We start from the raw sequence: 24,897 nt of genomic DNA on the forward strand, positions 1-24,897 counted from the left end.
TGGGAGCAAACTAAAGGTGGCTGTCACCATGCTCCCCAGAGGCAATCTGTCTGGCTTCTGTCAGGAAAAAAATGCTGGGTTAGATAGGCTTTTTGGCCTGAGCCAGCAAGACTCTCCTTACATTTTCCTGCTTTCCCCTTTGACCAGCATGCAATCGTACTATGTAGTTGCATAATTTAATTATAAGCTATGAAGTTGGAAAACAGGTCACCAATTATTGTTAATCAGTGTGGACCCCTATTAATGTCTGCATCAATTTCACTTTTCAGCTTTTGCATGACAAAACAAATCGCAGTAAGTAAACTTACCACTACAGTACTCTTAGCTGCATTCGGAAGCAGGCTTTGTATTTCTCAGAGCAAGTTTTAGGCTACAGTATTTGACTTTATTTTTAAATATCAATAAATACAGTAATAGGATTCTTCCCTATTATGAGCTTATATATATATATATATATCCATTGGAATTATGGAGAGCTAGAAGCCCTGTGTTTCTTTGTATTCTCTATTCCATAACATGTGGATACAGGTATAATGGAGAAAAGATTCATATTGCTTTTACTTGTTAGTGAGATACAGTGCTTTGCAATGAATCAAATTCCCTGATGGAGCTTTGTTTGGAAACCACAAGGGGGAAAGGGTGGTTCTGATGTACTGGGCTATAGTTATCATTTGTATTGACTTAGTTTCAGACTATGCTTCTTCCACCTTACAATCTCTTCTGAAGAATCTTCTGAACATGTGTGGGATAGTAGTTTAAAGTAGAATATCTTCATTCACCTTTTACAAATAGTAAAATACTATTAACTTGGATGAAAATTTAGTAAATTCTCTTTTTATCTTAATTTCTGAGTTAGGGTTGCTGAACCTTTTTATGTTTCATGCAGGTAATGCTAATGAAAATATCATCAACTTAGGCTGTAGTCCTAACCCCATTTACCTGAGAGTAAGCAGGCAGGTGGCACTGTGGGTTAAACCACAGAGCCTAGGGCTTGCCGATCAGAAGGTCGGCGGTTCAAATCCCCGCGATGGAGTGAGCTCCCGTTGCTCGGTCCCAGCTCCTGCCAACCTAGCAGTTCGAAAGCATGTCAAAGTGCAAGTAGATAAATAGGTACAGCTACAGTGGGAAGGTAGGATTAGGATTAGGATTGCAGTTGGGTGTATTCTCACTGTGTAACAATAGTTTGTAAATTTTGCTCTGCATATTTACTTAATACTTAATACTTTTCCAGAAATCATTTTATAGTAATTTTGGCTTTCAGGTGCTTGGTGCTCTTCAGTGCTTCATTATCTAAAAATAACCCTGTGTTTGGTCTAATAGGATGGAAAATAAGACTCTTAACATTTGTTTCAATTTCACACAGATTTCTGGTTTCTGTGCCCACTCGACTTCATCTTAGTTGTGATGCATCAAACAACCTGCAATGAATTTGAAGCAAAAGACTACAACTATTTCTCCGCATCTTCAGTTTCTCCTTCTTAAACACAGTTAACTTTCAGCTTTGCAGTTTCTCTGCTTGCAGTTGGAGCACAGAAGTGCAGTGTGATTAGGAAAGAGCATAATATTTTGTTGTGGACATATATATATATATATATATATATATATATATATATATATATAATATAAATTTTCAAAGGCTTAAGCCTTTGAATGCTTTCAGCAAACTGTTAAAATGATCATTTATTCAAAGAAAGGAATCACTTTCTGCCAGTCTCTAAACCACAGATAAGCCTACTATCCCTTGTTTGCTTATTGTTTTTTTTGTAGTTATGGCAGCTGCTACAATAGTTCATGACACATCAGAAGCAGTGGAGCTTTGTGCTCCTTACGGGCTATATCTTAAGCCCATTACAAAAATGACTATCAGTGTGGCACTTCCTCAGTTAAAGCAGCCTGGGAAGTCTATTTCAAACTGGGAAGTGATGGAAAGGCTGAAAGGAATGGTGCAAACACATCAGTTCTCAACCTTGCGAATATCTAAAAGCACCATGGATTTCATCCGCTTTGAAGGAGAGGTAGAAAATAAGAGTCTGGTTAAATCCTTCCTTGCATGCCTGGATGGCAAAACTATAAAACTTAGTGGCTTTTCAGACATTTTAAAAGTCCGCGCTGCAGAATACAAAATTGACTTTCCTACTCGACATGACTGGGACTCCTTTTTTCGTGATGCAAAAGATATGAATGAAACTCTGCCAGGGGAAAGGCCAGACACTATTCATCTGGAGGGCTTGCCTTGTAAATGGTTCGCGCTGAAAGACTCTGGCTCAGAAAAACCAAGTGAAGAAGTTCTTATTAAAGTGTTTAGTAAATTTGGGGATATACGGAATGTGGACATACCCATGTTGGACCCGTATAGGGAAGAAATGACTGGCAGAAACTTTCATACGTTCAGTTTTGGAGGCCATTTGAATTTTGAAGCTTATGTTCAGTATGAGGAATATGCAGGTTTCATCAAGGCTATGAACGCTTTGCGAGGGATGAAGCTGATGTACAAAGGTGAAGATGGCAAAGCAGTGGCTTGTAACTTAAAGGTGAGATACTGTTGAGCTGTTCCTAGTAGAAAATTCTTCAAAGAAACATTGCATGTTCTTTTCCTTTATATTTTGATGAGCTAGTGCTCAAGTTACCAGTTTTAGGTGCATGCACCCCATAGTGAACTCTTAGAGGCATTTATTTTAAACATTTGTATGCCACCTTTCCACAAATGGTACCCAAAGCATTGCCCAACTAAACGGTGTGGGGAATGTAACTTTGAATATGACAAAAGAAGAAACTCGCAAAGAAAATGTCACAAATTATAGTAACTGTGAAGTATGAATTGGGGGATGTGCTGTCACCAGTTCTTAACAAGATCTAGGCATACAGTTTATGAATTGTAATGATGTAGCAGACGTCTGAAAGTCTAAATATATAGAGCAGCTGTCCGTGCAACTTCTCTTTGTGCAGCAGAAATCCACTTGCACAAAAGTGCCTCTGGTTTTCTTGTTTCTCCTTCAGCAGCATCCCTGCCCCCCTCAAAAAATAATAATAATAAAAATCTGTTCCAGTAGTGGGAGGATAAGAAGGGAAGCCCTGTTTCCTGTGTAGATGCCAGTCTTTTTTTAAACCTGAGTACTTTGTGGCATCCTTCTGAATTGCCTTTTGCGTTGCTTCCTGTGCTTCATTCAGTGCTTACTTTCTTGAAGTACGTGCCCTTTTCCTAGGCCCTATTGAAGCATGCCGTTTCGCACACTAGAGAGAGTGAGGACATGTTGCCTGGCTGCTTCTCCATTATATTCCAGGGTTCACCTTCTAGTGCTCACCTGTGCCTACCCTTGTTCCCCCTCTCAACATAGGGATGGAAATATCTATAGCAGGGAGCTTGCTGCTTTCATAGAGGTTCCCTATGTGATTTGAAACTCTACATGATTCTAAGTTGCATGTGGATCTCGTGAGTAAAGCAAGCTCCCCACTGCACATATTCACCATCCAGGGAAGTAGAAGGGCATGGAGTCGGGTATAGGGACATGATGGGGGCTGGACCGACTGCTGTGCCTCCAGTCTCCCTTATATTATTCTAATTGCATTGGGGAATTGAACGCCCAAATAGGGCTCTGCTACATGTGGGAACAGAGAGTAGGAGTGACATAAGAAAATAGGCTAAATTTGCCTTGTGAGAGACTGATGGTTGGGCTATAGCATGATACACTATATATCATGCAGTTCCCAATTTGAAATGAAAATTATTTTGCCAGTCTCCTATTTTTTGCCATTCATGTAATCATAACACTGAAAAGAAGAGCAGTTGTTCTGGCATTATTCATGTTTATCTTTCCAGCTGGTTTTTAAAAAAATAGAATATAATTTCCTGTTTAATATGTTCTGTTAAAGAATAAAGTGAACTTTATGTGAAATTAGAGTTTGCTAACAATATTTATCTAGTCAGAAGATACTCAGTTTAACTAGAAAGGCATGTGGGTAGGTTAGTGGTCTTAACAGTATTAGTGGGCATCTAGGAAAATAGTTGGAACAGCCTCTCAATTACTGGGAATTTGCTGTTATCTGCATTGCAATATGGTTTCAGGCATGCAACCTTTTGTGTTCCTTTTGAATGCAGTCCCTTGCAACTTTAATCAAAAGTCCTATGTGAGCAGGGATTTGCTGTTCATTTTGATAATGATGCATTCAACACTGGAATATTTCAGTGTTCCCATTTTATGGATGGATTAATTGGAATTGCATTTACATACCACCTGGTCAGTTATGTCATGTGGCTGTCCCCTTTCCTTGTTCTTCCTCCTGAGCCAAGGACGAGAAAACACCAGCAAGCATGTCATTTACAGTTCAAAAATCTTGGAAAGCTTTTTTGATGATTACTTAAGGAGACAGACTGCGGCAAAATATGAGAACCACTGTGGTTCAGGACTGTTAAAGGTTAAGAATGAATAACCTTAACTGTGAGATTAAGTTAGAGTGTCTGCTAGTGTGGACACAGCTGATGTGGCTTAGTTTTCAAGCTTCTGTAATGTAACCACAAGTGTTCCATTCTAAAATGCACAACAAAATGAAACGGAACTCTTAAAATTCTGTCTGTGTACTTTAATGTGAATACTTTTTCTTCATTGTCTGTAAAAGGTTTCATTTGATTCAACAAAACACCTGAGTGATGCTTCAATTAAGAAACGTCAGCTTGAAAGGCAGAAGCTCCAAGAGCTTGAAAAACAGAGAGAAGAACAAAAACGTAAAGAAAAAGAAGCAGAGGAAAGACAAAAAGAGGAGGAAAGGTATGCTTCCTTCCTAAGAAATAACAATCTGTTAATGTTTTTGTACTTGTAAAATGTAACATAGTTATTTGTGTTCTTATATTTTGGGCAGTTTATTACTCAGAGATGTTTTGAATATTGTAAACCATTTGTATTTTGCTTTATGTAAATGTTTACATTAAGAAGCCATAAATTGGGGTGTTTGATAATAACCTTTTGGTAAATGCTACTATTAATCTAGAAAGCACAACAATAGATGGTTCACTGTTGCTTCTGACAGTAAAATCAATCTAAGAAAATAACAGTTTCTGAACAAGGCCTTTTCCACTTTCAGCTAATAAAGCATCACTTGATCCTGTTAATATGTGTCTTTAGTTAAGCTCCTGTAGGTCTAATGTGGAGTAGCCAACATGGTGATCTCAAGATGTTGTTGGGCTTTCCACCCCCGTTCGGCTCCAGCCAGCATGGCTAGTAATTTGGCATGACAAGGGTTTATAGCTCCACAAAATCTGGAGTGACCATGTTGGCTACCCCTGGTCTAGTACAATCTGTTTAAAGTTTCTGTTAGAACACCAGGCTGCAGTCTTTGATGAAATTACTTCAGAGCAGTTCCATTGACACTGCACTCTTGTCAATGGTTACTCTGTACATTTCTCTTGATCATCTTATTTATCAAAGTGTTACTGAGCATGTTACGAATAAGACTGGTATATTTTGTTGGGTTGTGGGTGGAGATAATTAATATGCCACCAAACATGCTTAATTCCATGATTCTAGACCATGGGGCGATACCATTGAGTCATACTCAGAGGACGCCCATTGAAATAAAGGCCACTGATTTCAGTGGTTCTGTTTTGAATATGGATAGCATCAAATAGCTTTCAGTAGCTCTTTGATATTCTTGGCAGTGTTCTGTTGCAATAGCACAGCTCTTGCAGACCGATGGCTTTAGCTGCATAAATTTCACCCAAACTTATTGATGCAGAGCTAGCTTTATGCCAGATAGAAGGCATGACATCTATCCACAGCATATCAGAATGTGAGCAGTGCTTCTCACACCTTGCATTACCACCTTCCTGATGAAAACTGGTGTTTTAATGGACTATTCTGTTAATGTGTATTAGACTTAACAAATTAGGATGTGATTCATAGTGTTCTTGATACCATGTTCTTATCCATAAAATGATTGAAATAGTATCAGTTCTGTTTTACCTTCTTCTTGTGCTTGGGAAAATATTTAGAAATGTTGCTTTGCGCTTAATATGGCTTCATTTCTTGTTTCTGTTTTGTAAGACTTCAATCCTTAACTTGGAGGAGTCCATTGAAATTGGTGAGGTTTAACCTCCAAATGAATTTGAAGCTGATAGTAATAGTTTCGTTTGTTTGTTTGAAGAATTCTTTAAAATGCTTTAAAATTGTACCTATTGCGGCTAACTGCAATCTTTATCCTTAGGAAACAGAAAGAACTTGAGGAATTGGAGAGAGAGAGAAAGAGAGAAGAGAAATTACGCAAAAGAGAGCAGAAACAAAAGGATCGTGAAATTCGTAGAAACAAAAAGCGGCTTGAAAAAATACAAGCTGAAGAGCAAAAAAAACTGCAAGAGAAAATAAAGCTTGAGGAGAGGAAGCTTCTCTTAGCTCAGAGAAACCTTCAGTCTATTCGATTAATTGCTGAACTGCTGAGCAGAGCGAAGGTAACAGGTTTTTTGTTTTTAAGGTTTGGATATGTGTGCATGGGAAAGCAGTATAAAAAAAACCCAGCAGCTTATAAATGAGGATTTGATAAATTACTTACACACACACACACACACACACACACACACACACACACACACACACACATTTCTTCTCTCTGTTTTATAATGATGTTTCTTCAGTTACTCCATTTTAAATAATGCTCATATATCTGTTTGTTGGGCTGATGGGGCGTATTGAGTTGGGCTGTAGGGAAGGTCTCTGTGGGATGCAGCCTGCCTCCGTGTGGTCTGTGTAGTTCCCTTTTTTTGGGAATGGTTTCACTTCTAACAGTTCTCTGAAGTTGTGCAAGGTTGACCCTGCCATGGAATGAGTGTATTTGATATAGAACTAAGGGAAATCTCTTCTCTCTATATTCTTAGGCAATAAAGCTTATGGAACAGGAGCACAACGAGGAAAAAATCCGCCTTAAGCACTTGGAAGAAAGGAGGAGGCTGCAAGAAGCTGAACTCCGACGGGTAGAGGAAGAAAAAGAGAGAGCTCTTGGACTGCAGAGAAAAGAAAGAGAGTTGAGGGAGAAACTGTTGAGCAACCTCATGAATAAGAAGGTAGAAGAAACCCATCTGAAGAAGAGTGAAGCTAATGCGCTGCAGCCTATGCCTTTGAAAGCTCTGGTGGGTGTTCCCCATTGCATTGCATCTACTTCCACACATTCCCCTTTAGCCAAACCGATGCAGCTCTGTCCTAGTGGCATAAAGGCTAATGAAAGCGTGAGCAGTCAGCCAAAGTACTTAAATGGAAGCCTGCATGAGGATGTTCTTATCAAAGACACTAAGATTAATGTCAGTAACAGGGACACTGTTTCCGGTGAAAGTAGTTCAGGTGTCCTTTCATGCATTCCTACGAATCAGCAACACAAGACCACCCCAGACCGTGAGCAGAACACCTGCAAGAAAGACTTGCTGTCTGAGCAAGGCAAATGCAATAGGGAGCCGAGCAAGGGGAAGACTCGCTTGTGCAGAGACATGGGCAACCATCATAGCAAGGATAAGACTGAAAAAAGCAGGCACAGAAGAGACTTAAGTAGCGATGATGAAAAATGTAGAAAGGAAAGGCGCCTCCATAAGAAATACTCTGCGAAAGGGAGCAGTCCTGGCCCGAGGAGCTTAAGTCGGGAATATGCACGGCACAGGCGATCCTTAAGCAGAGACAGGAAGGAAGATAAAAGAGGACGCAGTCATGGCCACAAGAGCACAAGCAAGAAACAAAAGCACCGGAAGAGATCTTTGAGCAACCAAAGAAGCACTTGGAGTAGGTAATGAAGGACATGGCCTTTTGTAAGGGCTATCTCAGAAAGGACTGTAGTGGAGCTCTCGTTATTCAGTCCAGGGAGGAAAAGAAAACTGATTGGGACTTCTCTTTTTTACTTGAATTTAGTTTATGGAGTCCAATACATATACCTGCGCTTTTCAGAAATACTTCTTTTATCTGTCAGCGATGTGTTGGCTTTCTACAGTGCTATGAATTCTGATCATTCTTGCTCACGTTTTTGCTGTGATAACCCGCCTAATTAGGCATTCAGCATTTCACTTTATTTTCAAAATTATTGGGTCCTTTTTCATTTCTAATAATTGCAGCCACAGCAGACTTTTGTTTAGAGACTGGCACGTGTACGTTTGTAAAAGGAAATGTAAAGTTGACACTTTGACCTACTTGATTCACAGGGAATAAGTAATTCCGTCCAGGATTTTTTGCTATCTTAATTGGTGCTAGATGCAACCATATTTTTTATACACTGCTGTGATGCCTTCTTTGCTATTATGACAATTGCAAACTTGATAGATTGTCACAGGGCCCGAATAGACATTGTGTTTGCTACTTTACACATTTTGTTCCATTTTGAAGGAAATATGCCAGGGTTTTGGAGCCTCTGGAAAGCAGATACACAGGCTTCTTTAGTTTTAGTATTCACATTTGACCTTTTCTTTGTTCAAACCATTGGTTGAAATATTCTTCTACATGCAATTTCACAGATGTCTATTTTGAAAGAGGGGCCTTCCTGCTAAATTATTTTTATGTGCTATGTTCAGGTTCAGAGTTGTACTTTCTCTTAAGTAACTTTTTTTTAATAATATCTTTGCTTCTGAAAATGAAGCTCGGGAATTTCTCCAAAATATTAACGTTGCAGTGCAAAACCAGCTTTTTACCATCTAATGGTAAAACCACAGAAGCCATTGCCAGTGAACCCAAATTACTGTTTCGTATTTCGGTACATTAAAAGATATATACACCATTAAATATGAATTGGTTTGTGTTTTGTTTAAATAATGATTATGCAGAACCCTTAACATAAAGTGGTTCTATTTTAAAGTTACTTCTCTTTTACAAGATAATTTCATTTTTATCTGTTATTTTGCTCCTCCCAGAAGCAGGAACATTCCAGCTGTTCTTTCACATTGTTGAAGATTTTTGTTTTATTTCCTGCACAAAAACTTTGTTCCTGAGGTCACATTTGACCTTTGGCATAATACTAGAAATCTCCTTTTTGTTTCTGTATTTCCAATGATGCCTTGATCTTATTGTATGTAATATTTAATACTTTCTGTGGCATTTCAGTTTAATGTAGCTGTATCTACATTGAAGCGTGATCTGACCTAAACTGTGGAGTCAAAGGATTTCAGATACTATTTGCTCACGCTTTCTTTTTTTTGCATCCAGAATTTCACAAATTTGAAAGCTTGGGGGACCTAAAATGCCCTGTTTCTGTGTGAAGCTGTTCAGCCTAAAGACAGCACTTTGCCATAGTTTCCTTTTTGCAACCATGTTAGCTGTTGTATATCAAGATCCCCCGACCCTTGTGAGTGGTTGTTTAGGGACACATGGGCTGCAGTGGTAAGAGCAGGCTAGGGAAGTCCTGCTATCTGCCCAGAAGCCACCTCATAGTCTTCTGGAGTCTGGAGCCCCTTGATGGTGGATAATAGGTATCCTAATGATGTCAAATTTTCTAGCCAAGCTTGCGTTTGAGAACATCTGTGCACCTGCATATCCAAAATGCCTAAGAGATCAAGCACTACCGACGGTGTTCTGCACACTTTCTGGTTTCTGTGCTATGAACTTAAAAGCAACATCTAAAATCACAGGGGCTTTTTTTTAAAAAAATGTTTTTTTGAGAGTACTGTAGCTGCCACATAACTGCTGTGGCTTTCTTTTGACCTAAATAGCCTTGAATGAATTCACCCTCACTTAGCCTTTTTCCCCTTTGCCATCTCTGATGGCTTTAAAAGAGATACTCCTGTTAACACAAATTTAGCTGTGAACTTCTAGCCCTCAGGCTAATTGGGCCAGGTTCTTAAAAGGTATCATCATGAACATAGTTACTTTCACACATTGCAGTTGTTGCTGTTGTTGTTTTGCAGAAAACAATTGCGTGACAATGGTGGTTTTTCCAGCAGTTCTAATGTTGAGTGTTACCTAATTCAGGCGAGGATTTTCTCTTAGAACGAAATGAGCATGTTTACAAGCTAAAACCCACTCCATCCACTTCACACAGTAATGTGCACAATGTTGCATAACCAGATGCAGATTAGAGTCATGTCTGGCATACAGATGTAGATTGATGAAATGGAGCTAGAGAACAAGGCCGTTTTAAGAAAAATAGAGTGAATTAGAACATCTAAAACAGTAGCTCACTAATAAAATATGCTTTAGTCCCTCAGCCCACTAATTTTAATGTTTGTAGTTTGACACGTGCATCAGAAGAACACGGTATAGTTGGACTTGCATCAAAGAAACTAGGGTTCAAATCCACACGCAGCTTTGAAGCTCAGCCACACTTTCTCTCTGAACTTAATGTACAGTAAGCCTGCAACTTGCATGTGGTTAAGTTCCGGGGATCATGCCTGAAGCCAAGTTCATGCATTGGGTGCAATGGCAGGTGGAATTGCCAAAGTCTTTCTCTCTCTCTCCCACCCCCCCAGACACCAGACCCCTTTCCTCCCTGTTTTAGTTTTTTTGGGCCAAGTGTAAAGCTGAATTCACATAAGTTAAATGTGCATAAGTTGCAGGCTCACTGTACCTTACACAATAGTTGTGAGGAAAAAATGAGACAAAGTTTGCATTAATACACATAGAATTTGGAATCAAGGTAGTATGCAAATGTAAGTACCGGTAGTCCAAGTGCTGGCCTGTTTCTAAAAGATCTCATGAAATGAGCTCTGTGCACATTCTGTGATTGTACTATGCAGCAGCACACATCATCATTGCACAGCTCAGTTTCCTGAGAAGAGAAGCTTTCCTATCTTTTAATTTTAAAAACCACATTTTAATTGGCATTTAAAGAGAAAATGTGCCGCATTCCTCAGAAGCCTGTGTTTTTTGTCGTTAATCTGGCTATAAATACCATATGTGATGACTGGATTACCCTTTGTATTTTGCTTACTGGCTGCTTCCATCTTCCTCATTGGAAAGGTGCTCCAATCTTTTACTTAACCATATCCATTTTGAGACGGTATAACCAGAGGTATCCACAAAAAAGGAAAATATTTTCGTAACAAGCACTTTGTGCATAAGGCTTGAGCACCTTAAAATATTCTTAGCAAATGAAACCAAACTCTAGTTTTATCTTCTTCGTATTCCAATGAGAGCTTAGATGGTAATAATCAAGGACAAAAAGCAGCTTGTGCAACCTTTGCAATGTGTTCAATCAGTTGAGTTACTGGAACCTTCAATCCTCTTTCAGATGCACTACTTGAGTAAATCTTTTCAGCTGATTATCTTGGGCCTCCTAAAGAGACAGATGCCATTTGAGCCACAGCAGGAAAGTGTTTATTTGCACCTGGATTTAATCATATATACAGTCAATCAAAGTAATTTTGAATACTGTATACGCATAGCTGCCAAGTTATCCCTTTTTTAAAGGGAAATTCCCTTATGCTGAATAGGCTTCCTCGTGAGAAAAGGGAAAACTTGGCAGCTATGTGTATACGGTATATGTATGTGGATTTCAAAATTACTTTGGTTGACTCTTCCAAATGTTATTTACCTACATATGCATAGCAACCTCAAGTCTGTTTCAAGAGACAATGGGTGAAGTCTCCAGGGGTGAAGTCAAACCGCTGCATGAGCAGACCCGAAGTGACCACAGGGCACAAGCCTGGGCAGTGTGTATGGAGGTCCTGAGCTGCCCAGACAAGAAGATGCCCTTCTAAGCCTCTCTGTTATGGTCCAAAGCAAACAGCAATACATTTAGCACCAGCTTGGCTGCAGGAGTTGCTGGAAGGGCAAGTTGTCATCCAACTGTCTTAGGGACTCCCACTCTGGATTCGTGTAGGATCCGGAGCCTTTTATTCCCCCAAAGATATCCTGCAAGGCAGCAGAGGTTTAAAATTTCCTTAAAGAGGTTTTCCTTCTAGATGGGCTACCGTCCCAGGTTGGCAAGCCCCATGTGCCTCTTATTTCCCTCTACAGCACGCGTCTTCTGTGTGAAATAATCACGCAACAATAATATTTGTACAGCACTTTCGATGTTCAAAGTGCTTCACGTGCATAGAAAACAATGCTGAGGAATGTTGATCGTCTGGATGATGTTGGGAAGTGGAGTTCATCTGGAGGGCACCACGCTGGCTATCCCTGGCATAAGATGGCACTTCAGATTTAAGGGAAGGATGGTGAGGCTGAAAGAGATTGGCTTGTCTAAGGTAATCTAATGAATTCACACCAGAGCTGCAGATTCAAGGCTTATTCTCTTAGCCATATCTCAGTAGGCTAATCGGATTATTTTGAGGGATCAGGCTGGTTAGTCTGAGGCCTCTACTGATGACTTTCCAGAAACTGGAGAAGCAAAGTACTGTATTTCCTCAGCCCTTTCTACTCACTTCAGACAACCCCACAGGAATCTATTTTAGTATCTGTCCAGTCATCTTGACTTTAATTGGAATCAAAATCCTTTACTGGGGCCACTGCTGGCAAGGTCTTGTTCCATTTTAGCTTGGAGCATCATACCTAGGAGTTTTTTAGATTGGCCCCTGCCAAGGGCACAAGCCCAGGAGGATGCAAAAATCAAACCTCTCTACTCTGGCTTGGAGAGGCTAGGAGCCCACCCACCTGTCTGTGTACTCCCTGCTGCTCTGAGTTGCTGGGTGAGGTGCACAGCCCCACCCCCCGTCAGCCACCACTGCTGTTAGCAGTGTGAGCCAAGTCTCCAGTGGGGCTTGGGGGACGAAAGAGAGAGAGAGAGCAGGCCAGAGTTTCAGGAGGACGAAAAAGGAAGGATGGAGGTAGAAGGCAAAGCAGCAAGAGGAGGCAGGGAGGCAGACAGATGGGGGACATGGAGGAGAACCCAATAGCCATGGAGGAAGTCACTGGCAGAGTGCAAAAGGAGACAAAAGCAAACGTTTTGAGTTTCTGGTCCATGGTCTCTCATGACTTCAGAGATGCTAATACAGATTCTTGCCAAGGATGCAAGGGTGTCTAGGTACACCTCTGATCTTAGTGCAAAGACTTGCACTTGCACAGTGGAAGTTTCCACCACCTTCCTGTCTCCTTGTGTGTCCCCAAAATCTGTTCTTGGTTTCCCCCCAACCCTCCAGAGCAGATTTGAGAAGCTCTCTTCCAAACATGGAAGTAAAATGTGCTAACAGGATGACTTGTTTTGTCGTAACCCTTTGCTACCAAATTACTGTACACCACACTGAGTCATTGGTATATATAAAAGCTATGAATAAAAAGAATGCTAAATGCCTCTTTCACATAGTCGAATGGTCTTGCACACTTGGAGCTATTCAGTGCTCACATTTTAATATATTTAACAACAGTTCAGACCCTTCTTTTGGCTAGTGGTGTTTTCAATTCGAGTAAATGAACCCACAACACTGCTCTGGAAGGGAGAGCTTGCGTCAACACATTTGTGGTAATAAGACTAAATGTGTCTGGAGTGGTATTAGTACAGTTAAACTGGACTACCCAGAATCATCTGTGCCTGCAGGCTAAAGAGGCTTATTTAAATGAAGAAGGAAAGAGGATTTTTCACAGTGCAGTGAACAAAAATGAGCTCCGCAGAGGACCTCGAATATCCTCGTCTCTTAATTCAGTACCAGAATGGATTTTTCATATCAAAGGTAAGGGTCACAAATGATATGCCTCAAGAAAATTTAAACTAGGAAGTGATGCTTTTTTTCTTCTTATTGTGGATGTGTGCAGAACCTAGAGCACCTATAGAGGTGAATCTTTTAATTTACCTGTGTCTGTTTCAATTTTGTGTTCAACAGCTTGCATCTCTTGGTAATCTGAAGTCCATACATGTTAAAAGCAAAGCATGTTTGACATTTCTCTGAATATCAAATTTGGAAAAATCCAGCACCAAGCAAATATGTCGCTTAAAGTAAATCTCACATAGAGTTTTCCCACCTTTTCAGTGCCTGCTTGTAGAACGAGATCATTTGCTTTAGTGCTTACAGCTTGTGCCCTCCAGGAAGAATCTAGCCTTGTTTCTTAACAACAGTATTTCGCTGTGGAAAGAGAGCAAGAGGTGTCAACACAGTTCCATTTTTATATACATCTGAAAGTCTTCACAGGTGTGAAATAGGAAAATTCCTAATATGAACCTTTTTTAAAAAAAGAGAGAGAGAGGAAAAAAAGAGATTCTCTTCTGTAGGCGATATGCAATTCCAATCAATAGAAAAATGCAAAGGTTTTGTAAACCCACAAGGAAGCTGGGAACAAGTATAGTTTTCAAAGATGCTAGAAAATCATTAATAAATAACTTCAAACTACCCCCAAGGGGGAAATTATCCCATCAAAATCTGTGGCAAAGCAAGATATTGAAGCAAGCATATACTGTATGTTGCTCTTTTTAAAAGGAGCCTGTTGCCAGGATAAAAACAATGAGGACATCAACTTGCAGCTGTGGCTGCGACATACTGTTTTTATTATTGTGTATGGCAACAATAAAATAGGGGGCACTGTGGTGTAAACCACTGAGCCCCAGGCTTGCCGATCGGAAAGTCGGTGGTTCAAATCCCTGTGACAGGGTGAGCTACCATTGTTCGGTCCCAGCTCCTGCCATCCTAGCGGTTCGAAAGCACATCAAAGTGCAAGTAGATAAATAGGTGCTGCTCTGGTGGGAAGGTAAACGGCATTTCCGTGCGCTGCTCTGGTTTCGTCAGAAGTGGCTTAGTCATGCTGGACAAACGTCGGCTCCCTTGGCCAATAAAGTGAGATGAGTGCCGCAACCCCAGAGTCGTTCGCGACTGGACTTAACTGTTACCTTTTATGGTAACAGTTGGACTTAACTGTTACCTTTTATGGTAACAGTTGGACTTAACTGTTACCTTTTATGGTAACAATAAAAATCCCACAAGAAAAATATGCATCCAGGCTATGTATGTTTAGTTTAACAAAGACCTAGATGAACCTCAACAATGCATTGCAGAGGTCAGTTTAAAATTCTTTCTGCCATTCGACTGTAGGTTGCCGTCCCAACCAACCCTGCTTACCTGGGAGCAAGCCTCATTGAATTCCATAAGACTTACTCGTGAGAAGTCACTGCACTGTTAGCCACTGCTGTGCTTTCTCTCTTTGCTTCTTTCATCCCTGCCCGTTCCTTTGGTTTTAGGTGATGTTTGCTGCCTGTGAGCTGGGAGTATTTGATCTGCTGAGAGAGTCGGAAGATCTCTTGACCTCAAAGGCCATTGCAGAGCAGCTGGGCTGCAGCTTCCAGGGAATGGAGAGGTTGCTAGATGCCTGTGTGGGTTTAAAGCTGCTGAGAGCAGAAGTGAAAAAGGAAGGAGGTAACCATGTCAGAGGAATCTAACCATAGCTGCCAAGTTTTCACTTTTCTCGCGAGGAAGCCTATTCAGCATAAGGGAAAATCCCTGAAAAAAAGGGATAACTTGGCAGCTATGAATCTAACATGACCAGCCACCCCTGTTTTGGCCTCTGCATATTATGTGCCTAGAAACTGACCATAATTTTTTTTAAGAATATAGGAAGGAACCAGCTTGCCTACACCAACTGTCCCCGACCTGGGTATCCCAAATGTTTAGGACCTTAACACCCATCAGCCTGAGTCAGAATGGCCAATGGTCAAGGTTGTCCAAAGCACCTACTGAGCCCCAGTTTGGGAAAGGCTGGCCTATCCTGACTGGTGTTGGCTTTCAAGGGTTTCAAGCAGAGTCTTTCCCTGTCTGGCGAACCCAGGGATTGAGCCTGGATCCTTCTGCTTTGCCAGTGGGCAACAAACATTTCTTAATAATGTTGAAAGTAATTTGAAATAGAGATTGCTGGTTCTGGTTCACCTGCTCAACTGTCTTTCAGCTTTGGTAAATAGGTTTTGCCTATTTCTATATTGTTTTGATGATCTGCAAGCTGTGTTTGCTACAAGCAAGGGGGAGGGCAATATATATATAGATGCATGAATGCACAATAGAAGGTGACTCTCAAACCACTTCTAGCTCTTTCTTAAATGATTGCCTGTTTCCCACCTGCAAAACAGAAAGACTTTAATGCAGGGGTGTCAAACTTAAATTCATCGGGGGCCGCATCAGCAGTTTGGTCACCCTCAAAGGGCCGGTTGTGTCTGTAGGACTATGTGTCCACTCTTTATTATTATAAATTATTGTCACTGCATTCAATTATTACTGTTTTTTGTAATAATGTAAGCTCATTCCCGCCCCCACGCGGATCACATTCCTGCGTCGTGGCACGTGTGTGGGAGGGGATGTAAACGAGGGAAATTTGAACAAAAGGTGGGGATCGACGGCTTCCGGGGGGGGGGGGCTCAACTAAACCTTCGGCAGGAAGGAGAAAGCCACTGCTGGGATTAAAACCCTGCAGATGGAAAGAGGGCTTCCCTCTCCCGCCCTGCGCACACCCAAACCCCGCTAGGCAGGATGCCACACGCTGCAACCCACCCCATGCTTTGGAGAGGGGCAGGAACATGCGGTGCAGCGCCAACTCCCTGCTTTGCTTTTGCATCCTCCCTCCTCAGCGCCAGAGTCCCTTCCCCTCGCGCTGAGGGAGGGCAGCGGATTTCCCAAGGAGGAAGGCGGCGGCAGCCCCAGCGGACGTGCATCTTCACCTCAGAGCTGCTCTTCCCCCCACCTGCGCTGTTGTCGTCTTCGCCGCCGCCTCTCCCTACCGGGACTGCAGGCAGAGGAGGCTTGAAAACCTCCCCCCCCAAAAAAATTCCCCTCCCACCTACTCAAACCGCGAGGCGACTCCATCTGGAGCCCTACATCACGAGGGGCTGAGAGGAGGCGGCGGCAACGGCACGGGTTCCTGCTCTTCCCGCTCTGCCGCCGCCTCCTCTCAGCCCCTCGTGATGTAGGGCTCCCTCCCGGCCAGCCCCCCCGGGGAGCAGCTCCGCCGGAACTGAGAAGCCAAAGGGCAGCTCGGGGGTGGGGGGCAGAGCAAAAGCCAGGCACCCTCCCGAGTGTCTATGAGGAGAAAACGGGGGAAGAGGGAATCAAGAGAGCAACTGTTGCGCTTCGCCTACTTCCCCCTCTGGCTCACTCCGCGTCCCTTTCGCCCGCTCGCTCGCCCACCTCCCGGATGCAGCCGAGGAGAGGAAGGGAAGCGGCGGGCGGCGGCTCCCCAGTGCCGCCTCACTTGCTCTCGGAGACAACAGCAAAGCCCGCCAAAAAAAAAATCCAGCGCTGCTCCGTCCCAACACCAACTTTGCCGGCGGCGCCTGTAGGGCTTTCCTACCTCCTCGGCGGGCTTCCTCCTCCTCCTCCTGCATCTCACTTCCCTGTCTGGCCGCTGTGCCACCGCCTCCCTCAGCCTCATTCGAAATTGAAATTCCCTGGCCAAGGCCGTCAGCGCGGCTCCAGCGCCCCGGGCTCCGCCTGCAGCCCCGTCCCCGGTTTTGACCCTCGGCCAATCGCAGGCTCCAGAACTACTGTCAGCGGCTATTGTCGGCGGCGGCTACGCGGGCCACATGACGAGGTCTGGCGGGCCGGATTAGGCCCCCGGGCCTTGTGTTTGACACCCGTGCTTTAATGAAACATCCAAGGCTGAATGTGTGTGTTGTGCACACACAAGAGGGCATCTAATCTTTTTCTGCTTCCAGGCAGTTTACTTTGAGCTGCACCAAGATGCTGTTAAATCCCCAAAATTGATGTATATTTTGGCAAATGGCAAGCAGAGTTAGTGTAGTGTAGATTTAGAAGAGGATTGCATCAAAAAAATAAGCTGGACAAATAAATTGTGCAGATGCATTATTCTTGTGCTTAAGATGATGGTGCTGCAGATATCACCACCGCTGTGCTAAATATTGACTTTGCCTTCTTTCCTCTTCAGCATTTTATGGAAACACGGAAATATCAAATCTCTACCTCACAAAATCAAGTCCGAAGTCTCAGTATCATAACTTGATGTACTATTCTAAAACCATCTATTTGTGCTGGCACTACTTGACAGATGCTGTGAGGTAAGGTGAACGATGAGGAAGCTTATGTTGATAATTGAAAACTGAAACCTTTGCAAAACCTTGCAGTGAACCACTGCATTATTCCCTTTGCATGGATCTTTTTCAGGAGAACTACTGTTTACTGTTGGATGCTGAAGTGCTAATAGTTCAAACAGGACTGGTATAGTTACGATTGTTACACTACTACTTTATTTTTTATACCACACACCAAGTGCTAGCATTGTGATATTGTTAACTCTGCCTTAAGAAGATTTATTTTTTTGCAAGTGTGTGGAAACCAGCTAGGGAATGCTTTGTCCTAACAGCACTATTTACCAAGAGAATTCTCGGGAGGATACTTAGCAATGAGGAACTGGCACGAAGGTGTTGAGATACCAGTTGATTCTATTGTTTGTGCCAGAAGAAAACAAAGGAAATTGGGGTGGATTTTTCAGCAAATGAGGACCACCATATGGTTCTACTGATTTCTTTGAAGTAGCTGTTGTTAGTAATACTAAGTTCTTTATCATGGATGGTTGGGAGCTGTGTAAGAGGATTTTCCAAGTTCAGCTGAAATTAATGCAAATTTAAGATGGCCCATTTGCCCAGTTTCCAAGTAGACGCTTCCCAACAAGTTTCCATTATCTTCAAGTTCTGGTCATTTGCCATAATCCAGAGAAAGCAATAAATATTTAAAAATGGGAAGGCACTTGAGCTCAAGACATTTTGGAGACCCTCTTAACACCTGTCAGTTGTTTCAGAAGGAGTAGAAGGCTTAACTAAATCCATATTTCCCTTCAATTCAAAACAACTATCAAGCGTAGCTCTGGCAGAGAAGCATCCTGTATCACCCATGTGCACCAGTGATGGAACAATTCCCTTTGGCTCAATTAAGAATGCACTTGGCAATTACAAGCTTCCTCGGCATGTGTTTGGAAAAACACACACATCTGTTTTCTAAGAGATCTCTCTTGGCTTACGTTAGCACATGTTCATGCTCCGCAGATAGGCACCTTATCTTATGTCGGCTTGAGAAGAAAGTGGCCTTGAAATTTATCTCCACCTTTCCTAGCCAAAACAACAGCAACAACCGTGTAAATACATTCAGTGGGGAAAGAAAGGGTTTTTAGCGCTGGGTGAGAAACATCAATTACATGAAACCTTCACAAGGAACAAATCAAAGTAATTGACCAAAAGCAGATTATATGTGCCAAGCAAAAGGCTGCTTGGTTGGGTTGTCTGGCTCACATAGTTCAGAAACAGCTGTGAGAGTTTCATTGGGCACAACTTTTATGCATGTGCCTACAAAGCTTATCTGGCTTTGGTTGTCAAGGCCACTGAATAGTTGGTGTGTGTGTGTGTGTGTGTGTGTGTGTGTGTGTGTGTGTGTGTGTTTGTGTTTGCAGAATCTTGTTTTACATTCCAAATCAGAGAAGGTCCTAGGGGGTGAGAAGCTTGATTTGCAATATTGTTAAGAATGATAAGCTAGGCAAATTTGTATTCCAGATAAGGTAATTGCTGGCACCGCTAATTTGCATTTATGGTTCTTGATACAGCTAGGGATGTAGGCATATATAAGCTTCTGTCTCTTATGTTCCCAGGAAGGTTCCTGAATGTTTTGATGGTTTTTTTTTTAAGCTAGCTTACTTCAGGATCACTGCTCCTGTGAAAAAGTGAACTCTATAAGCAACATCATGCTTCTTCTTAGGCATTCTTAGGCATTTGTTCAGGATTCTTCTTGAGTATGGCAGTATTACATAATATAAATGACATTCTAACGTTAGCTGTTGAATTTATCAAGATTTTTTCCCCTTAATTCAAGGGAGGGGGAAAACCAATATGAGAGAGCATTTGGCATTTCATCAAAAGACGTCTTCGAAGCACTTTACAGGTAAGGCTTCCCCTATAGTAGTTTTATCTAAAACACAATAGATTGTCCCTGATCAAATGTCTTTGTGTGCATGCTGTTTTTGATAGCAACGATGGTTATTGTGAAGGTTATAAAACTGTGGGGGGAGCACACAGCAGTAATCTGTTTTGGAGGTTAATAGTATATGGTTAACTGAGGCCAGGGTGTCATGGTCCAATTCTTGGTTTCTTAAGAGATTTTCCAAGCACAATCATATACAAGCTCTTCTGTAAGGATGCCTTGCTTGTGCAATAGAAACAGCAGGTCCATGTGTCTGTTTGCAGAGCTGCTCCTTCCAATGAAATGAATGGGGCCGTCTGCACAAAGATCTCATGGGTGTGTTAAAGAATATGCAATTCTTTTTAATTAGGGTGGCAGAAAAGCTGCCCATGTCTTTTACATAGCAGTAAATCATTGCGGGCATTTGCAATGAGCTTATTGCTTGTGCAATTTCAAATCTCTAGATCAGAGGAAGAAATGATAAAATTCATGTATGGATTGAATGCAATTTGGAGCATATGTGGCAGAGATGTGATAGCTGCATTTGATCTTTCTTCGTTCCCTGTCATATATGATCTTGGAGGTAAGTGCCGTTTAATAATTTTCCTTTGACACACACAGAGAAATGTTAAAATCTTGCATGGAAAAACTTGCACTTTAAGACAACTGCCTGGTTTAATGAAGGCATTAAAAACACGGCGGGCCTATTTTATGGACTGGCATGAATTTTAAGAGTTGCAAGCTGTTACTCCTATGGCAGCTTGAGGCAATCCAGTACTCAGGAGTACCAGTTTGCCTACTGGGCAGCTGTCCAAACCTGACCTTACTATAGTGGTTGGCATGTTCTAGTACATAACCATGTTGGCCTCAATGATACCTATAGGATTTGAAAATGAAGTTTGCAGCACCCAGTGGGGCTAGTGAGGGCCTTCTCTGTAGAGGAACCAAATATTTCCTTCTGTATCTTGGCTCCTGTTAGTAGTGGCAGAGCTGATTTCAAGATCTAGCACCACTTGTGCCATCAAAGAGGTTTGTGGAGTGTGACCTCATTTCATGCTGGGTGCGTGCCAGAGGACATTAGCTTGGGGTGTGGTCCTATCCAGGCCAAGACTGTCGAAACTCTTATGTCACTTCAGATGAAGAAGGCACCACTCCCTGCCAAAAATGGTAAGAAACCCAGTGGTAGGCCCATCCATACTCAAAAAGGATGTGAGAAACAAAATAGTGCTGTGCCAATAATGGGTTGGTTGGTTGGTTGGTTGGTTAGTTAGTTATTATTATTTTTTGCCTCCTCCTCCTAACTCATTACTGTGCGTTTTTTTAATACCTTTTTCTTCAAAAAGGAGGCGCTGGTGCTTTAGCCCAGGAATGTGTTTCACTATATCCAAATTGTTCAGTCACAATTTTCGACCTGCCTAAAGTAGTACAGACAGCAAAGAAGCATTTTGTGTCCTCTGAGGAACAGCGGATCACTTTTCACGAAGGTAAAGATGGTGGTTTCTTCTGTGTTTTCTGAGATAACTAGGTTGAGGAGGAGAGCGTTGCTCCTTACTACAAATTCCTTTACCCTCCTCTGTAGAAAGTAGCCCCATAATTTAATACTGTGCCTTTTTTTCCTAAGGCTATCCCCCACCCCCCTGCCCACAGTTGAAATATTTGATTTCTAGGACATTTCGGAAGGGCCATACAAATGTGACCTGGAGCTAGAGCTTATATAAGACTGCAAAAGCACTCACTGCCTAACAGATAAGTCACTGGGTGGTTTTTAGAGTTGGCTCTTCCAGAAAAAAGAATGAAATAGATTAAATTATAATCTCAGAACCTCTATTCTCCAAATTAATTACAGGATAGACCATCTTCACATGGAACCCCAATACAGAAAGTGCCTGTATTGCTTGGACTTACTGCTCCTTCTTTCGCACATGCCTTGTGTCCAACAAATAGAAAACATGTAGTTTAGATGCTTTTATTAACATGGTGCATCTCAACTGTTACAAAACCCGTCCTCCCCGCAGAGAACTTTAACGCTGGCTCAAGCATGAAAATAAACACCAGCGAATCTTCTTTTGATCTCAGCTACTTTGGACCCATTCCATGTTTTATTGACATGCTGGATGCTCGGTTAATCGGAAATTAATGTTTGTTTTCTGTCTCATACAGGAGATTTTTTTGCAGACCCAGTTCCAGAAGCTGACCTGTATATTTTGGCAAGGATCCTCCATGATTGGGCAGATGAGAAATGTGTGCAGCTTCTCAAAAAAGTGCAGAAGGCTTGCAAAACTGGTACGGACGTGTGTATGATAACGCACAAGAGCCTGGCTAGACATTGCATTTGTCACTTCAAAAAACCAAGCTCTGGTTTTTTTTTATCTCTCTGGGACTGTTTAATGTACTCAGTGCATTCTTCCAACCACAGAAGGAGGGGTGGTGGAATTGGTGGCAGGCTAGGCAAGTAGATATCACTCATGCAATCAGGCTTCTCCTTCATCTCCTCTCCCTGAAGCCCTTAAATCAGTACTGGAGGGCTACAAGCTGTTTGAGGCTGGAGCGGAGAGGGAGAGAAGAGAAACAGGAAGTATCGCTGTGTAGGTGGGTGGAAGTTATTGGTTCTCAACATATTTCAAGGAAACGTTTTATCAAGGGGTGAACTGCAGCAGCAAATGCGCCCCAAACAGATTTTATTAAGAAGCTCTAAAGATATCATTCGATAAGAAGTTTCTTGAAAACACATTGAGAACCATATCTATTTGTGCAGCTGTCTCTTTCATTCTTGAGTTTTTCTGCAACTGTTACTGATCCTTTCTATTTATGCTACTTTTTCAAATCAAAAACCGAGATTCAAAGCAACAAGCAACTGGTCCCATGTGCCCAGCTAAGCTTTTTTCTACTCTCAAAGGAAGCATTTCTCTTGCCACCTGACTATTTTTGAAGCTCAGAAGGGTTTCAAAAATAGTTGTGATAGGCTATGGGAACCTGCTTTTAAAAGGGGGAGGAAATATTCAAAAATCCCACCAAGCATGCACAGACTCCTAAGTTTGTCTACGTAGCTGTCCTTGACATTAGAAATAAAGTAGTTGAAATGTTAGTGCAGTTGTAGTTGTCATCCCTTTTCAGGTGGCGCTGTGGGTTAAACCACAGAGTCTAGGGCTTGCTGGTCAGAAGGTCGGCGGTTCGAATCCCTGCAACGGGGTGAGCTCCCATTGCTCGGTCCCAGCTCCTGCCCACCTAGCAGTTCGAAAGCACATCAAAATGCAAGTAGATAAATAGGGACTGCTCTGGCGGGAAGGTAAACGGCGTTTCCGTGCGCTGCTCTGGTTCACCAGAAGCGGCTTTGTCATGCTGGCCACATGACCCGGAAGCTGTCTGCGGACAAACACTGGCTCCCTCAGCCTATAGAGCGAGATGAGCGCCACAACCCCAGAGTCGGACACGACTGGACCTGATGGTCAGGGGCCCCTTTACCTTTACCTAGTTGTAATCCCTTTTCAGAAGTTACGGAAGGACTAAATGAACATGGTGGTCAGTGGCATTGTGAGAGCAGCATCTCTCTTTCTACACATTGATTGATTGATTATATTTCTGTGTGGCTTTTCATTAAAATGAATTACAAAGCAGCTTGCAAACAATAAATAACAATAACAGAACATCACAAATGCAACATAAATCATATAGAATAATTAACTCATCACCAGTAAAACAATTATATAAAGCACTATTAGCAAAACAACTTAAAAAAAGCTAAACAGCACTATGACAAATCATATTATAGAATTCACAATGGTCACATGTATGACAAGATGAGTCTGGCATTGTCACTCCCTATATCAATCAATTTAGCCTTTCTATAACGTCTTGAAAGGTCTATGGTTGTTTTTATCATGGCAGCAACAATACATTATTTTACTTTAATGGAATATGTTCACTTTATAGTAGGGATAGCCAACCTGGCAGCCTCAAGAGGCTTTGGACTCCAACTCCCATCAGCGTCATTGTCAGGAATAATGGGAGTTGTAGTCCAACAGTATCTGGAGGGCACCACATTAGCTAGCTCTGGTTTATAGGAAGAGTATAGAGACCCACACTTTGCTTACTGGTCTAAATCCTTGTTGTTCTGTTTCACGTAGCTCCATCTTCATTCCTGGGTGCTCTCTTTTTCTTGAAATCTTAGGCTGAGGTTATTATAGACCCATTAAAGGATTTAGATGAGGCCGGGCAATGTGTCAAAATGGATCTTGTTTTCCCCAACCAGGTGGCGGCGTTTTACTAGTCGAAACACTTCTGAATGAAGACAGAAGCGGGCCTTTGGAAAGCCAGCTCTATTCCATTAATATGTTGGTTCAGACTGAAGGGAAAGAGCGGACCCCTGCCGAGTACAGCAGCCTCCTCACCGCAGCTGGCTTCAGGGAGATTGAAATCAAGAAAACTGGAAAGCTGTATGATGCCATTTTAGGAAGAAAATAATATAGTCCCTGCAGCTTTATTATCAGACGTGGCAAATAAAGCAAGAATAAAAATGATAGGGTTTGGTTTAAGTTAAAAATATCTATCCAACTCACAGTTGCAATTATAATATCAATAGCAATCTAATAACTGTCAAATGTTACAGTACTAATTTATTTAATTGCAGCCTAGGGAAAGAGAGTGCCTGCTTGGCCTTTTCAGTCTAGAATCCCTTTCAGCTTAAGCATGCCTTACAGTCTACATAGTGAATATTCGTAGGTATATTCTACTAGTCATTGGTTTGGGCCACTGTGACATCATGTGAAGTGTTGAAAAAATCAGTCATTGAATGCTAATCTAGTGAGGGAAATGAAAACATCACACAGGTGCAGGGCGATGTCTTAAGACAGATGTACAGGAGACACAGGGTCAATGAGATGATGGGTCAAGAGAGAGGGCTAGGATAGAGTCAGTGGCCAGAAGACACTTCGCTCACATGTTGTAAAGCAAATTCCAAGTCTTCTATGGTGTGTGGTAAATGGTGGAGTCTGTTTTCTTGTGCATTTCTGTGTGTGGAGTTGTTAAGGGGAAATTTGTATTGCTGGCTTCATGATAGAAATCCAGTCCCCTTGTCTCCTCCACTCTGGCTCCAAGGCCTTATCCTGCAAAGAATGAGACCTAATTGTTTTGTTCATTTTATTTTA

At 42.0% G+C, this 24,897-nt stretch overlaps 2 protein-coding genes across 2 annotated transcripts; both read left to right on the forward strand.

The window, feature by feature from the left end:
• Positions 1 to 1,642: 1,642 nt before the first annotated feature.
• Positions 1,643 to 8,735, forward strand: AKAP17A (A-kinase anchoring protein 17A). The gene is made up of 4 exons (XM_035116269.2): positions 1,643 to 2,531; positions 4,615 to 4,763; positions 6,196 to 6,436; positions 6,860 to 8,735. The coding sequence occupies exons 1-4, from the start codon at positions 1,770 to 1,772 to the stop codon at positions 7,754 to 7,756; spliced, it is 2,049 nt and encodes a 682-aa protein (XP_034972160.1). The 5' UTR covers positions 1,643 to 1,769; the 3' UTR covers positions 7,757 to 8,735.
• A 4,730-nt stretch (positions 8,736 to 13,465) lies between these two features.
• ASMT (acetylserotonin O-methyltransferase) lies at positions 13,466 to 24,214 on the forward strand. Its single transcript, XM_035116140.2, has 8 exons — positions 13,466 to 13,552; positions 15,049 to 15,223; positions 17,736 to 17,865; positions 19,667 to 19,735; positions 20,218 to 20,336; positions 21,097 to 21,237; positions 21,914 to 22,036; positions 24,003 to 24,214. Exons 1-8 carry the CDS (start codon positions 13,481 to 13,483, stop codon positions 24,212 to 24,214), a joined length of 1,041 nt encoding a protein of 346 aa, XP_034972031.2. The 5' UTR covers positions 13,466 to 13,480.
• The last annotated feature ends 683 nt before the right edge of the window (positions 24,215 to 24,897 follow it).

This window comes from Zootoca vivipara, chromosome 4, assembly GCF_963506605.1.
Source record: "Zootoca vivipara chromosome 4, rZooViv1.1, whole genome shotgun sequence".
Classification (NCBI taxonomy): domain Eukaryota; kingdom Metazoa; phylum Chordata; class Lepidosauria; order Squamata; family Lacertidae; genus Zootoca; species Zootoca vivipara.

Coding starts and splice junctions, on each gene's coding strand:
- AKAP17A (XM_035116269.2), top strand. CDS start 1,770: ATGGCAGCTGCTACAATAGTTCATGACACATCAGAAGCAGTGGAGCTT. Junction 2,532..4,614: donor CAGTGGCTTGTAACTTAAAG/GTGAGATACTGT, acceptor TGTCTGTAAAAG/GTTTCATTTGATTCAACAAA. Junction 4,764..6,195: donor AGACAAAAAGAGGAGGAAAG/GTATGCTTCCTT, acceptor CTTTATCCTTAG/GAAACAGAAAGAACTTGAGG.
- ASMT (XM_035116140.2), top strand. CDS start 13,481: ATGAGCTCCGCAGAGGACCTCGAATATCCTCGTCTCTTAATTCAGTAC. Junction 13,553..15,048: donor ATGGATTTTTCATATCAAAG/GTAAGGGTCACA, acceptor CTTTGGTTTTAG/GTGATGTTTGCTGCCTGTGA. Junction 19,736..20,217: donor GTCTTCGAAGCACTTTACAG/GTAAGGCTTCCC, acceptor TCAAATCTCTAG/ATCAGAGGAAGAAATGATAA.